The sequence below is a fragment of the Pomacea canaliculata genome, linkage group LG1 (assembly GCF_003073045.1).
Source record: "Pomacea canaliculata isolate SZHN2017 linkage group LG1, ASM307304v1, whole genome shotgun sequence".
NCBI lineage: Eukaryota > Metazoa > Mollusca > Gastropoda > Architaenioglossa > Ampullariidae > Pomacea > Pomacea canaliculata.
Window position 1 is genome coordinate 12,074,947 of NC_037590.1, and position 13,982 is coordinate 12,088,928.

At 38.2% G+C, this 13,982-nt stretch overlaps 1 protein-coding gene across 1 annotated transcript in view; it reads left to right on the forward strand.

The window, feature by feature from the left end:
* The window catches only part of LOC112559955 (ADAM 17-like protease), a 130,702-nt gene that overhangs the window by 1,856 nt on the left and 114,864 nt on the right, over positions 1 to 13,982 (forward strand). Inside the window, exons 5-11 of the mRNA XM_025231511.1 lie at positions 285 to 373; positions 571 to 680; positions 1,401 to 1,453; positions 1,773 to 1,900; positions 2,455 to 2,544; positions 2,963 to 3,055; positions 12,972 to 12,974. Of these exons, the coding sequence (XP_025087296.1) occupies positions 285 to 373; positions 571 to 680; positions 1,401 to 1,453; positions 1,773 to 1,900; positions 2,455 to 2,544; positions 2,963 to 3,055; positions 12,972 to 12,974 (566 nt within the window). The remainder of the gene's footprint in view (positions 1 to 284; positions 374 to 570; positions 681 to 1,400; positions 1,454 to 1,772; positions 1,901 to 2,454; positions 2,545 to 2,962; positions 3,056 to 12,971; positions 12,975 to 13,982) is intronic.

Sequence of the window (13,982 nt, forward strand, 5' to 3'; positions counted from 1 at the left end):
TGGCTATCCCTCTTCAGAGGAGAGATGGATATAAACACTTTGTCAGAGATTTGATTTAGAACACGTATTGTGTCGCTACAATATTGCATGGTGAGTTTTAAAAAAACCCGTCTGGATTATGTATGTGGAGCATATGAAAATAAAAAATAAAAAAGTTGCTCATTGTTACAATGCGTGAGAGATTCATGATTGGTGGGATTAGGAAATTATCTTACAAACAGAAAAAGGTCACATGAAATTTTTTAACCACTGAACAATAATTTTTTTCCCATTTTTTTCTTCAGAGAATGAATCTATGCATGTGTATGCTCATTATGAGGAGGACATTCTCTGCACAGCAGTTTATTTCCCAAATGAAACTTACTTTACCGAGGTACTATTTGTAATAACTATTTGATGAAGAATGAAGTTAACAGCTGTAAATGACTAATCATTTGTTCTGTTGTTCATTTTGTTTTCTTACATTTTCTTTTTAGTGACACATTTTTAACCGAGAAACATTCACACAAATATGACCAAAATGTAAAGTATAAAATTACATTTATTTACTTGTTCATTTGTTTTCACCAGCCGTCGTGGAGACACCTCCCTTCATCAAGTGGGTGGGATCTGATTAGTTACAGGCTTTCTGATGTCAACTGGAATCATACGGGTCCTTTTTCCGATCCTCTAACATTACTGTATGTAGCTTTCTATAACAATGATTAACAGAGATGATTAATAATGATTTGCCTTAATTTCACTTTGGTGGAAAGATTCACATTATGCGTTTCGAATTAATTTTCATGCATTTTTTTTAGAAGATTACATTTACGTTTCTTATTCATAATGTATTAGTAATTGTATTAAAAAATTTATAATTAATTTATTAATGATGAAAAGATTCAATAGAAATGCTCTAGTGCGGCTTCGATTTGTAATTTCAGGCATTATGTCACATACGATAATCTGACGATGAGTAAGACACGCACTCTTGTCATATGAATGGAAAGAATGAATTTCTTTTCTATAATGCTGTTCACGTCTAACAGATCTACAAATAAAAAAATTATTCCAAAGACGTGTTACAACAGATTTAATAATTTAAACTACCGATGCTGACGTCAACAGCAAATGAAATAAAATAAAATTGTGTAATATGCCAATGTTTTTATATCTAAAGGCAAAGAGAAGAAATACTATCAAAGATTAGACACTAAAACATATTCTTCATCCTCTATTGTGTATATTTTCCCTGTAATATGTTGTTTACCAGTCTTTCTGAATTTGCTTAAAGGCTTTACAAATCAGCTGCCCATATTCGTATTAATAATAAACGGATGTAGAGAGCTATTATTGAAGGTCCTGCAGATATAATTTGTTAAACTTCTGACAAACCATTGCTTCATCTTTGCTTACAGCCAACGACCGTCTTCAGACGAGTCAGTTTCAAGCGATGAGCAGCATCAGAGATGTAAGTGATGACATCATAGTTTACTCGTAAACATTTTAGGAAATAATTTCCATTTCTAAGACAAAATATTTCTCGACAAGTACGTTTTAAGTTGAGCGAACTGAATACGCACGATATTTCTGAATGTAATCTATTTTGGATGTAATCATTATCTTAATTTAAACTAGTTTAAATAAGTTTAGATAAGCTGCTAAAATAGCAAACACAAATCATTGTGATATTTATAATTGTTTTAAAATAATCTATCTATATCAAGAAATACACAACTTGTCTACATAATTAAAACAGTTAAGAGAATTACATCATTAATTTTCTGCAGTCAGCAGAATCAGACAAAAACGACAGAATAATGGCTTAAAGAAAAAGTGTTCCTTACGACTGGTTGCCGACTATTCGTTTTATAGCCAGTATGCCAGGTCTAGTGCTTCTGAAGCTATAAAGATAATGGTAAGTAAATTGAACACTCTGGTTGTTGATTGCACAGATTAGGATGAATGGTGGTGATACTGTTGTAAATGTGGTACGAACAATTTTAACTGTCCTTTTAATTCTGTCGTCTATTCGTTCATGAAGCTTTTCTTTAAAACTTCTATTGAAACAAGGTACTGTTCTTAATACGAAACCTTCTAAATTTTATAGAAGGCACTTGAATGCACGAGTATAAAGGTTGAATAGCTAAATATGCAATCGAATTTTGTCTGGATACATAGAAAAACAGGAAACACTAGTGTATGTTTTGTCTCGTAAAAGCCGCATGAAAAACGCATATCATGGTCCAAGGCATTATAAAGCAGTACAACACACTATAAGTAGAAATCTACATAGGACGTGAATGTTTTACCACCTGCACCAATGACACTGAAAAAAATCACCCAAGAAGAAACTACGAGTTTAACCACTTTAGGCTTTTCCAGGCTTTTTCTGCAGGTTTGATGTGCATTTTTATGTGTTTGTAAGGAAATGCTCGCACATTGATATATATAAACAAAATATTGTCGCAGGTGAGCTCTATTGTAGAGGCGAACCGATTATTTCAACATACAGAGTGGAAAACAGCGGAAAGCCTTGGCTGGGGCTTTGTGATCAAACAGGTTTAAATGACATAATTTTCTACACGTTGTTGTATCTATGAACAATTTAAAATAAAAGCTGTAAAATATGGCAGACTTTCACATCAACAGTTCCTTTATGGGTTTTTAAAATCCTCCGTTGTAGATGATGCCAAAGAGTTGTTTAATATCCGGGTCTAACTCTAAAGGCTTAGTGAAAGCCTTGGACAAGTCAATAGCTGGGGCCGTACTTTGATCAGAAAGGTCAAATAAAGATGGAATCAATCGACTAGCTCAGAAGTATTCAGCCATGTCTTATTTGAGAAAAGCTCATTTATATGCTATCTAATTTTGTGACAACATATTTTCACCTGTTTTATAAGACTAAACTGTAAACAAAAAGTTATGCACTCAGTCGTATCGGTCGCTAAACACTACTAACGCCTGTATAATGTCTCAGGTTCTGGTTCACACGGAATACTCAACCGGGCCAAGCGAAGGACCATTCAGCTATAATTATGAAGTGGATCATTGGAATACATCAGATAAACTTGTAGTAAGTATATCTGAACTACGTAACCTATCAAGTAATTCTATCATTTGAGTTGCTTCTTTGTGATTTGTTTTCTTTTATCTACCGAAATATTGCGATTTCTGCAAATATGGAACTGACAGACATCTGTTTGTTGTCTTTAGTTAGGTATAGAGATGTAGAAACTGGTAGGACAGATCTCTCTAATCTTAATTTTTCTTTTGCGTCTTTTACATGTATGATCTACTGCCTACAAACAGGATGAGACAAATGCAAAAGCTGCCTTCTCAAAGTTGGGAATTTTTACATTTTGATGAAAGGACAATAAGACATAAAAAACTGATAGAATGGCTGACTTTTGCGATAGCAAGGTCTGTATGTCTTAAGCATGCAGACAGACTGGTAGAAGGAAGTGTGCTTAGCTGTTTGGAAAATGGGGTGAAAGGCTGGTCCACAGTCCGAGCTGCCTCGTTGATCACACTCCACACAACCCAGGACGACGAAGACGACGGAACGAAGAAATGCAGGGAGGACGAAACGTAGAACGGGCGGAAAGGGCGCAGAAGAATGAGATGATGAAGTTGAAGAAATGCAGCGACGACAACAGAAGAGGAAGGACAAGGTCGACAAAAGGATCGCACGAAGATACGAAGAATAAGATGAATATAAGAAGAAGAAGATAGGAAGAATGGGAATAAGCCCACACGGCTTGTGAAGTGTCCGGCGGTTACCCTCTCACAACGAACTGTACCGGGAACCTAATTACGTCTCACACAGACCCTTGTGGTCACCGACTGGCTACTGAACCCAGTTCCCTGCACCAGCCCCACCGATATCCACTAGCTCCTGGTGGTCACTCCTGGCTACTGTGCAAAACCACGCCACCTTGCCTAGACGGTCTCTCGCCACTTTCCATAAAGAACTCGCTTCTCTCAGTCTCTTAGGAAGATGCGCCGAGAGACGCTACGCTCTGGGGTTCGCTACTTTGTCTCCCAGCAACTGGAACCAATGGCCAGCACCCACAACACCCACGCCACGCTATAGCACGTGAAGGCTTTCTGCGCCAAAACTGCAGACAGGGTTGGGAGGGGCAATGGACAGCGAACCTATTGCTAGAACAAGCAGTAAACTGAGCACTCCAGCAGACGACGCGTGACGTAACAAGGGCATGACGTCAGACGTTGCTACAGTCAGCGAGCCGGATAAAAATAGCCTGAGTAGGAAGTCAAATGTCTGCTGTAAGCTGCCTTTCTAACTGTGCGTCCCAAGCAGTGAGAGAAATGCAGGCACAGAAAAACGTCTGACACACGACGTAATGAAGCGTGCTTAGCTGTTTGGAGGATGGGGTGAAAGGGGAACATCGGAGTAGAAAAATTGTGGAAAATGTCAGGTAGTTTATACATGTATGACTGATGGTGGCAGTAGAATAGATTCTATTGACATGACAGACATTCTCAACTTCACGCGTTTGAGTAACGCATCCTGACACTAACTGACAAGACACAACACACAGACTTTGTTTACGCTTTGAAATGTGTTTTAATGTGTGATTTTTTAACATCTTTTGTCTCCATATTTCTATCAGGCTTTCAGTCATCACAGGGACATCATGCAGTTCTGCTTAGCGCACTTGTTTACACACACTCTTTTCATGAACAGTCCTGGCACTGTTGGCTTAGCATACCTAGGCAATTGGTATGGGGTTGGAGGAATATGTTCAATGCGTGAGTAGCAGTGTGTATAACAGAGCAGTACCGAGTGCCAGTGTGCGCCATTTGTGTGCATGTGATCACGTGCTTGCTTTCTGCGTGAACAGACGTAGTGTTGAGTGGTTCTGCCACCTGGACTTACATAAATGTTAATGCTGTTGCTTGCTTAGCACATTAGTTTATATTGCTTCCTTCGAAACAGTTCGCTAATTTGTTTTAGGACACTGTAATAATTGTAAATTTGAAAGAAATCTGCGGTAAGCACGATGAGAGAAAACCGTTTGAAATTACATACTGGGCTTCTTCTGTTTTGCTTTCATTGTCTTAGTCTTCTTTGATTACTACTTAAGCTGAGTGCTTATAATTGCTCATACACTTCTCATGTCAACAGTTATTTCTGTTAACAGAAAGAGTGACACGGAAATGTTTAACACATGCAAATTTCACACCTATTAATTTGTTATTTACAGGGAATGGATTCAGGAACTATCCTAGAACCGGCTGGACGTCTTCTGTGTACACAGGAGGACATACTATTATTGGGGTACAGCATCAGATGATCACAGCTCACGGTACTGCTAACTAGTGAAAGACAATAACGTGGGTGTCAGTAGACGAACTAAATTACCCAAGGAAAATACGGACATCGACAATCTCACTCCCTCCCTTTTACCCAACTAGACTAATATTTACAGGTATATAAATACACGAATACTATGATACATGCACTGTTGTACACTTTGACAACAGTATAAGATTGCAGTCGAGTCGTTTTGGTAGACTATGTACTGTCACTTATAGTCAGATCTGTGATAGAATGTAAACATAAGCCCGTAGAGTTGGTATTTAGCCTTGGAAACGAAATACAAATTCTGCTCCAAATTAGAAAATAGAAAATATAAATTTGATAATTATAAATAGTATGACCAACATCTGAATGGGTTTACCAGTAACTTAAAATCCGAGGAGGTTATGAAATGTTAATACCCAAGGATATTAATACTGGCTATCAAGATTTATGGATGGTTTACACCAGTGATGCCCAACCTTTTTCGGCCTGCGGGCCATATCCATTTCGGACAGCCGTGTCGCGGGCCACTTCACCGCAAAAATACACAAAGGAAAAAAAAAGAGAGAAACAAGTTGGTTTGTGGATCTTGAGTTGTTTTCCCGAAACCAACCTTCTGAATGTCCGGCTGCAACGGAGACACCAAGGCTCGGAGCACTTCGAAATGTGAAAAAAAGATTGAAAAATAAATACACGTTTTTTTTTTACGTCCACGCGCGTTCTTTCAATACAAAAGACAACGACCTGTCAATGTTTTCTCGTTTGTTACTATTTACGCCCAAATGTTCATTCCTGCTTTGTGTGTTTTTTCAAAGCGGATCAACTCCACCCCCAATAGTTCACAAGATGCGAAAGAAACCCAACCATAGAATACTGGTCATAACATAATATAAGGGTTATTTCCTGGTTTAACCAACAAGGAGTACACGAAATAATTAAGGTATACTCTGACACTCGTTACCTTTCGGTCTGGTATAGCCTTTTACAAGTCAGAGGAAACAAAATACAGTGTACAGTGACGAATTTGTGTCAGTTAACCAGTCCTCACAAGTCAGCTCGTATAGGAGGTTGCAAAAAAGCAGTACTCTCACACACACTTCCAATTATTCGAAAAACACTGTGGCATTTATTACATTCGAATACTAATACAAGTAGTCTAACCCAGCCACTGAACACCCAGCTGAAGAACTTTGCTAAGGTAGATTATAAACATTCATCGTCGTACACTAGTCATGCGAAAATCTCTAAGGTCTTCCCAGTCAACAACGGCTATCACACCTATTCCGGCACTCGTTACGACGGCAAACACCACTGGGTGGGTCCGAAGGAAAGGTAATGCACTCGGGCTCAAAACATATTTCGATACTATACAATATTTCCTGTAAACTTGTCTAGGCAAGGAACTAATTTTTACAGAGGATTCCCTGTATCACACACCAACACCCTGTATTACGTCCTGGCTGTTGCTCGGTTTCGTAGAACTTTTCCCTGGATTCAGTGTAAATAATTCAGTTGACAGGTTGAGCTAATACAGAAAAGACAGGAATATAAAACTTTATTGCACTCAAGAAAATAGCTCATAAAACACAACATCTAAATACACTAAAGAATAGTGTAGAAGATCAGAAAACTTTCTGGGGCATGCTAGACTGCTCTTCGCATATTTTAGCTCTGCATTCAAACAGTCCAACCATACTTCCTGGGTTGGAGACTGATTTCTGATTGTAATCTTCCACATCAACTGATTTTGTGGATAGTGGATTTTTTGACTTGCAGGAAGCATCAAAATAATCATACGAATCTGTTTTGGAGACATGGTTTCCATTTAAACCATTGATAGACTTGACAATGACAAAGACAATGACAATGACAATGACAATGACAATTTAGTTGTCTCTGTAGGCAATTTGAACATGCGAAGGTACTCTAGTCACAAAGTAAAGGCCAGAAAAAAAAAGAAATAAAGTAGGTTGAAAGGTGCAGCGTTAAAAGATGTCAACATTGAAAAATATTAGCAGATGAAAAAATGTTTTGGCCGATTAAAAATCGCATTTATATATATATAACCCAACAAACTTACATTAAAGATGTTCATGCGCGCACCTGTTTAAACATCTTTACTAACGAAACAGATTGTGTCACAAGAACTGTACTGTCAATAGAGTAAGCGAGTATAGAGGAGCTAGGAGGTAATAAATATTAATTGTTGTAACTCCTTTGTCTGGGGCTAGCAAAACTGGGACAATAAACCATATTATTCACTTATACAAGCTGCACGTACACTTACAAACATTGACGTTTAGGGTATAAAGTTTCAGCAAATATGTCACGACGACGTTAGTCAGTCGAAACGACCTTTTAAAAGGAGATACAATATTATGATAACTCAAACAAGTTTAGTAACTCATTGACAACAATCTTTCAGTACAACATTCTATTAAATAAAATTGTTTGAATTTTGTTATGATTTTAAGCAAGTACGTTCTTATATGATTAAAATTTCGTACAGGTTTTTTTGGTCGATCTCCTTTCTGTTATTAAGCACACATTGCAATTTGTGATAGAGTGTACATCATGAATATTTTCTCTGTTCATGCTGACGTCTCCTTCTACCCTTCTACTGGGTTTGCGACTGTCAAGAGCTTGGTGAGCAGCATGATGCATGACACAAACAAACTGGAATGAGGTCAAATATTATAGTCTTATGCTTAGGCATGATATGATACAAGTTTTTTTTTTTAATATTGAGTCGTGGAAATTTTGAGTTTCGTGAAGCGAGATTACAACGATATGCGACTAAAAAATTCTGAACGTTTTCTTTTGTATGGTTCATGGCTTTTGAAGAGAACGTCATCTTTCAAAGTTTTCTTCAGACTGAACATAATTAAAAAGCTAGTGCTCTGTCGATCAGTCGGGACTGAGAGTAGTCTTGCTATATGAGCTGCACAGATAAAAATAAGCTCGAATTAAAAAGTATTCAGTAAACTTGTGGCCTACTACTCCTTTATACTAATACTCTCAGGAGAAATAATAAAATGAATAAAGTACATTTTAATTTTAAAAAACTGCTGGATCTTTGTACCTTGATCATCTCGACTCCAAACCATAATTATAACTCCAGTTCACTCTAACCTTCCTGAGCCGAATCGACCACCCGAATCGGCCACTGGATCACCGATAGCACAAGTACCTGTTAACGTCAAATATCAGGCGTTGTTCGAGAAGCTCACATGTTATCTTCTTCTTCTTTTCCTATACGCCCTCAGTGGAGCATAGGGCCGCAACCACACCCCGCCATCGGACCCGGTCCTGGGCATCCTTTCCAGTCTGGGACCATGTCATGCCACAGTCTCTGCCTCTTTGGACTGATCTCCTCATGTCTGTCTGGGTCTCCCAACCCTGTGCCTCCCCTGTGGGATCCAGCCCAGAAGCTTGTCTTGTTAAATTGTCGGCTGGCTTTCGTAAAGTGTGGCCAATCCAGCCCCACTTCCGCTTCTTGATGTCTTGGCTGGCAGGGTTTTGGTTGGCTCTCTCCCACAGGTCTGTATTGGAGATCTTCTCAGGCCATCTGATGTTAAGGATGCGGCGCAGACAGTTGTTGACGAATGTCTGTATCTTGTTGGTGACGGCATTTGTCACCCGCCATGTCTCAGATCCATACAGAAGGACTGACTTTACATTTGTGTTATAGATGCAGATCTTCGTGTGTAGAGACAAAGCCTTGGAGTTTATCTTACTTAACAAAAATAGTCGCTTGGCAATTCACATTCATATCTTTCATCAATTAAAAACATTTTTAGTGTGGAAGTTTATGTGAAATGTATATGCAAACTTTTGAGTCATATGAGCAAGGTGTCGCTACTTGGGCTTTTATTTAGTTTGAGCCTGTGTCGATTGAACTTTCAGTGTTAGGACTTTGTGGTCTTACGTGGGAAGATAATTATAGTCATGGCTGGGAACATTTGACTCAAGCAGGAGGTCGATATGGCTGGGGCGATATGGGTTGTGGCGGAAATGACCGGCCTACTTTCACTGTTGTCTCTTGTTTACCATAACACACAACTCTGTTGTGGTTCATTAATGACCTTTTTGCAGAAGTTACGTGATTATAAAAATACGATTCTGATGACCGATTGTATGTGTTGCAATACAACTTTTGCATAAAACACGTTTAAAGTATAAATAATGCATTTGAAAAGAGCATCGTTGTCTACCAGTTTACCCGCATTGATCAAATGCTCTTTCCTAGAAAATTAATACCCTTCTAAGTCTTTAATAAAGCGGAACAATAGTAAAAGAAGTAAGCAGGACCGCAAATACGACAAAGAAAATCATTATGATAAGGATTTCAAAATTATTTTTTCCAACAATTAAATAATTTCGAACTTTAATAATTTCTAGGTGTTGGAATCATGGTTCGTGGAATGAAAGAAGACTGGCTGATTTTTCCTCCGCTGGAGACCTTCCCAGTTATGACTTGTTTTTGGTTTTTACTGTAGTATTTAAGTAAGTATAGTGCTCTGAGTGAGTACAGTCCTACAACAATACGAGTGGTAACGTTTCTACTTACTGCTGCGACAGGGCACAACTGGGGTTCTCCACACGATCCAGAAGGCGAATGTTCTCCTAACGACCCAAAAAGTGGTCGTTACATCATGTTCCCGTCTGTATTACCAGGAACCAGCCCAATAACTGGGTACATATACAGGTTATGTTTATGTGTGTTTGAATTCGTGATTATTGGTTATATATTTTGTAGTTCACCAGTCAGCTAACTAGACGTCGTATATCCACTTCTTAAATGCAGTGTTTGCCGAAAAACTCCTATTTCCAAGAAATTGCTTTATTTAAATGTTGCTGACATAACTAATAAATAAATAATCCAGTGTTGCGCATGCTCTAGTAGCAAAGGTAAACGGGAAATATCTTGTTATTAGGTATGTATGAATAGGGGCATATGCCTTTTCCACTAGTGTATTGAAAGCTCCCACAAAATGTTTAAACCATCATTGCTAGTAATATCAGTAAGTGCCCAGAACTTTTAGTACATACTACATAATACATGCAGCACTTTCTCTTTATATGCTTGTTATTCTCCCTAAAAGACCATCATGAGAGAAACAAGATCTCAACTTGACTCCTATCCACTTTAGTCTTATCAATCATTAAATTCACTTTTTATTCTCCTGCCAGATTCAAGGTAATAGACGTTAATGAAAACATGACATATGCATAAAGCTAGCTAAAACAATTTGTAGCAGACGAGCAGAGAAGACAAACAAGCCTACATGTATAGCCAGCTAATATTAATGTATCTGCTTAATTGACAGTTTCTATTGAGAATTATTCTAAAGCATTCTAATGTAAACATTTGTCTGTCAATAGTAATCCTATTAATATTATTACTTGTTATCCTCTCACTAGCTTAGATCATTGGCTATAAATGAAAAGTGAAAGAAATGTTAGTGATCGTCTGCAAAAGACTACAGCTTGCATATCATCCAGTTCAATCCAAATACAGTTTTCTTTGTCTGCATTAACTTGTACAACACACACATTCGCTATTTGTGATGCTGAGATCGACAGCATCATTAAACGTAGAAGCATATTTAATGGTATTCGAAATTTTAACTGCTCTGCACCTTTCTCATTTCCTACTACTTCTATGCAACCCGCCTTTTTTCAAATTTTAGCTAAGACAGAACAATACTTCGATCTCTGCCGTTTTTACGTGTTCACTTGGAATCCTATACCACATGTGTTCACTAGGATAGCTATTTTTATTTGTATTTTCTTGCTTTGTTTTGTTATAATCACCGTGATTAATGTGTATTTTACAAAAGGTTTGAGATGAAAAGTTTTCGGTTAAAATTGCCGAATGTGATGGCATTGATTGTTCTTTTATTGAATGTGGTATTTATTTAAAGGATATTATCTATGTCTTCAGATCATAATCTGTATCTAAGTTCAAAATTTTTTGTTTGTTGTTTACTTTATGCGTTTAAACGTCATACATCCCATTTTCGACCCTTTTCTAAATCTTTTTGTTTTTTTTATCTTTTTGACTATTTATTTTAGTATTCTAGATAATGGAGATAAATCATTCATGTTTTGTTAAGATTGAGTCTGAATATTTTATTTACAATCTGTTTTTACAAATTTTCAGCGCTTTTCGCCATGCAGCATAAAATCTATTTCACCTCTGTTGAGAGAAGTAAGCCAGGAATGCTTTATAGGTAAGCTGTTAAAACGAGCATATTATTATCTGTTTGTTTGAAGCACACTCTTTGATGACTGTTCTCTTGTCTAGTGAATATAGAGTCTATAATTTTGGAATTAAATAGATTGAAACAAAGCGTACACACATTACAACAGTGCGGAAAGATGAGAAAACTCACTGTCCGGCTAGAGACATGGGACGGGTAAAGGTCAGATGATCAGGATTCAAGAAAACAGCAGCAGACAAAGGCCATAGGGTCTGATGCAGTGAGGAGGAAACTTAACATCGTCAGCCTCGTTCGTAGAGAAGTGGTGGGCTGATTGAACTCTTCTCGGTAGTCTGATCTCCAGTCACATCTCTACCAGACCATACAATGTCACAGTTATAAAAATATGAAGCTAAACACTTTCAAACATGAAGAGGACGAAGTAAAGATGCTCTACAGCCATCTAGAAGGCATACTCGCTGACCGATTAGAACGCAAAGATATTCACAGACATATCCTATCAATGGGTAGGTAAAGTGGGAATATTTGGCCTGGACGAAGCAAAAAAGAAGTGGTAAAGGAAACATGATTTTCACTGGATCATAAACTCTCCTTTGCTAATATTCTCCATCCATACAAACATACAAAGGACGGCCACTCTGCAGCTTCAAAATAATTTTGTCCATAAGCAAGTTTATGGCATTCTGCTTTAAATCCATCTCAAAGTAATCTTTTGGCGTCGACATTGCAGGGCCCTTGTTTTAACGAGCCTGAAAATGAATTTGAAGACTATCTGAATGACCTATTTCCGTATTCATTAAGAGAAAATATGCGAGACGAAAATTTTGTCGACATCTTTTTAGTCCAAAATGAGAGTAAGTCTTGCTAAACCTGGTGGATTTTGATGCAGATATTCTCGCTGGAAATATAAAAAATGTGCTTCTTTCAGAAATTCTGTAGAGCAGCAGAAGAAACAACGCTGGATCATGCATTATGTTCTAGGCTTTGTGCCTAAAGAAAGGACTACAAACAAAAGAAAAGCAGCAACTCCGAAGCAGCTACCGAGTACTAATTTGTGAACAGGGCATAGTAATGAGATTAAGGCACATAAGGAGAAGGGAATCAAGTACCACTGCCGAACTTAGAAAAGGGATGGCACGTGGTGATAACAGCATAGCAACTATTGAGGACTGTGGTCAAGCATGTCAATACAACTTCAGTTAACGATGGCCACCTTCTCATAGAAAACACTATTATACTAAACCAATAGACTATTTCAGCGACTTGAATGCAAAGCTGCAGACCTGTTAGTCCAAGGATGAGAGGGACTACATAGTCTGAAGATAGAGAGAGAGAGGGAGAGAGAGAGAAGAGAGAAATCACGTAGCATTGACAATATTCACGTGGAGCTGATCAAGCAGGATGAGAATGAAAATGTTGTTTGAAAAAGTGAGTATGTGCGTTGGACCTTTTTAATTCTTTCCAAAGAACATAGCAACGTAAAGAATGGTCCAACGCACCAACTCACTGGTCATCAAAGTCAAAAACAAATCACTATGCAGTGTGAAAACTGCAGAACCAATTAATTAGCCTCCTAAATAAATTCTAAAAGAAAGTTTCAAGTATTTGAACACAATCAATCAATCCATCCATCCATCCTCTCTGTGCCGTCTGGCCCTTTAGGCGGTAACAAGGGACCTCCATCTAATTGTCTGCTGCTGTTGTGGGGTCCGTTTTCAGTGATAGTCCTTCTAAATGGTTCGTCTCCATGTCTCTATGTCACTGTGGACCGCCCTCTGTTACTCTTTCCTTGCGGTGTCAATCGCAGGACTGTTCTGGGAATGGAGTCTAGAGGAATGCAGCACACATGACCTAGCCATCATTAGCACCGCAATTGGATTGTTTCTGCCAGGGTTACGTCAACGGGTGGCCTCCCGCTGATCGTGAAAGAGTTATTATTTGTCGCGTTGTTCCTTAGGACTTGTGTTTTTCGATTGTTGACTCTGAGTCTTATCATACTGGCAGTCTTGCGTTTTTTCGGTGTTTTGTTGGAGGTCTTTTGGTGCTTATGATGTAGTTGGTAGGCAGTTATTACCACGTGCCATTTCCTTTTCTTTTCTCAGGCACTGGTAGTTCACTGTGGGCCTTGTTCATGTTCCCGAGTGACAATGCGCATAAGCCAACCAATGGCCAGTGAGAGTAGAATCAATGACAGGAAGCATCCCTGCATGACACCTGTTTCTACTCTAAATGGTTCTGTTAGTTTGTTGTTGTGGATGACTTTGCACTCAAAGTTTTTGTATAAAGACTTAATGACGTAGACCAGTTTCTTAGAATCTTCAACAGAGAGGTACGGTGTAGGCTGTCAAATTCCTTATCGAAGTCAATGAAGGCCATATACAATGGACTGGTCTACTCCTGTGATTTTTTTTCAGGATCTGTCTCAACACAAAGATATGGTCGAT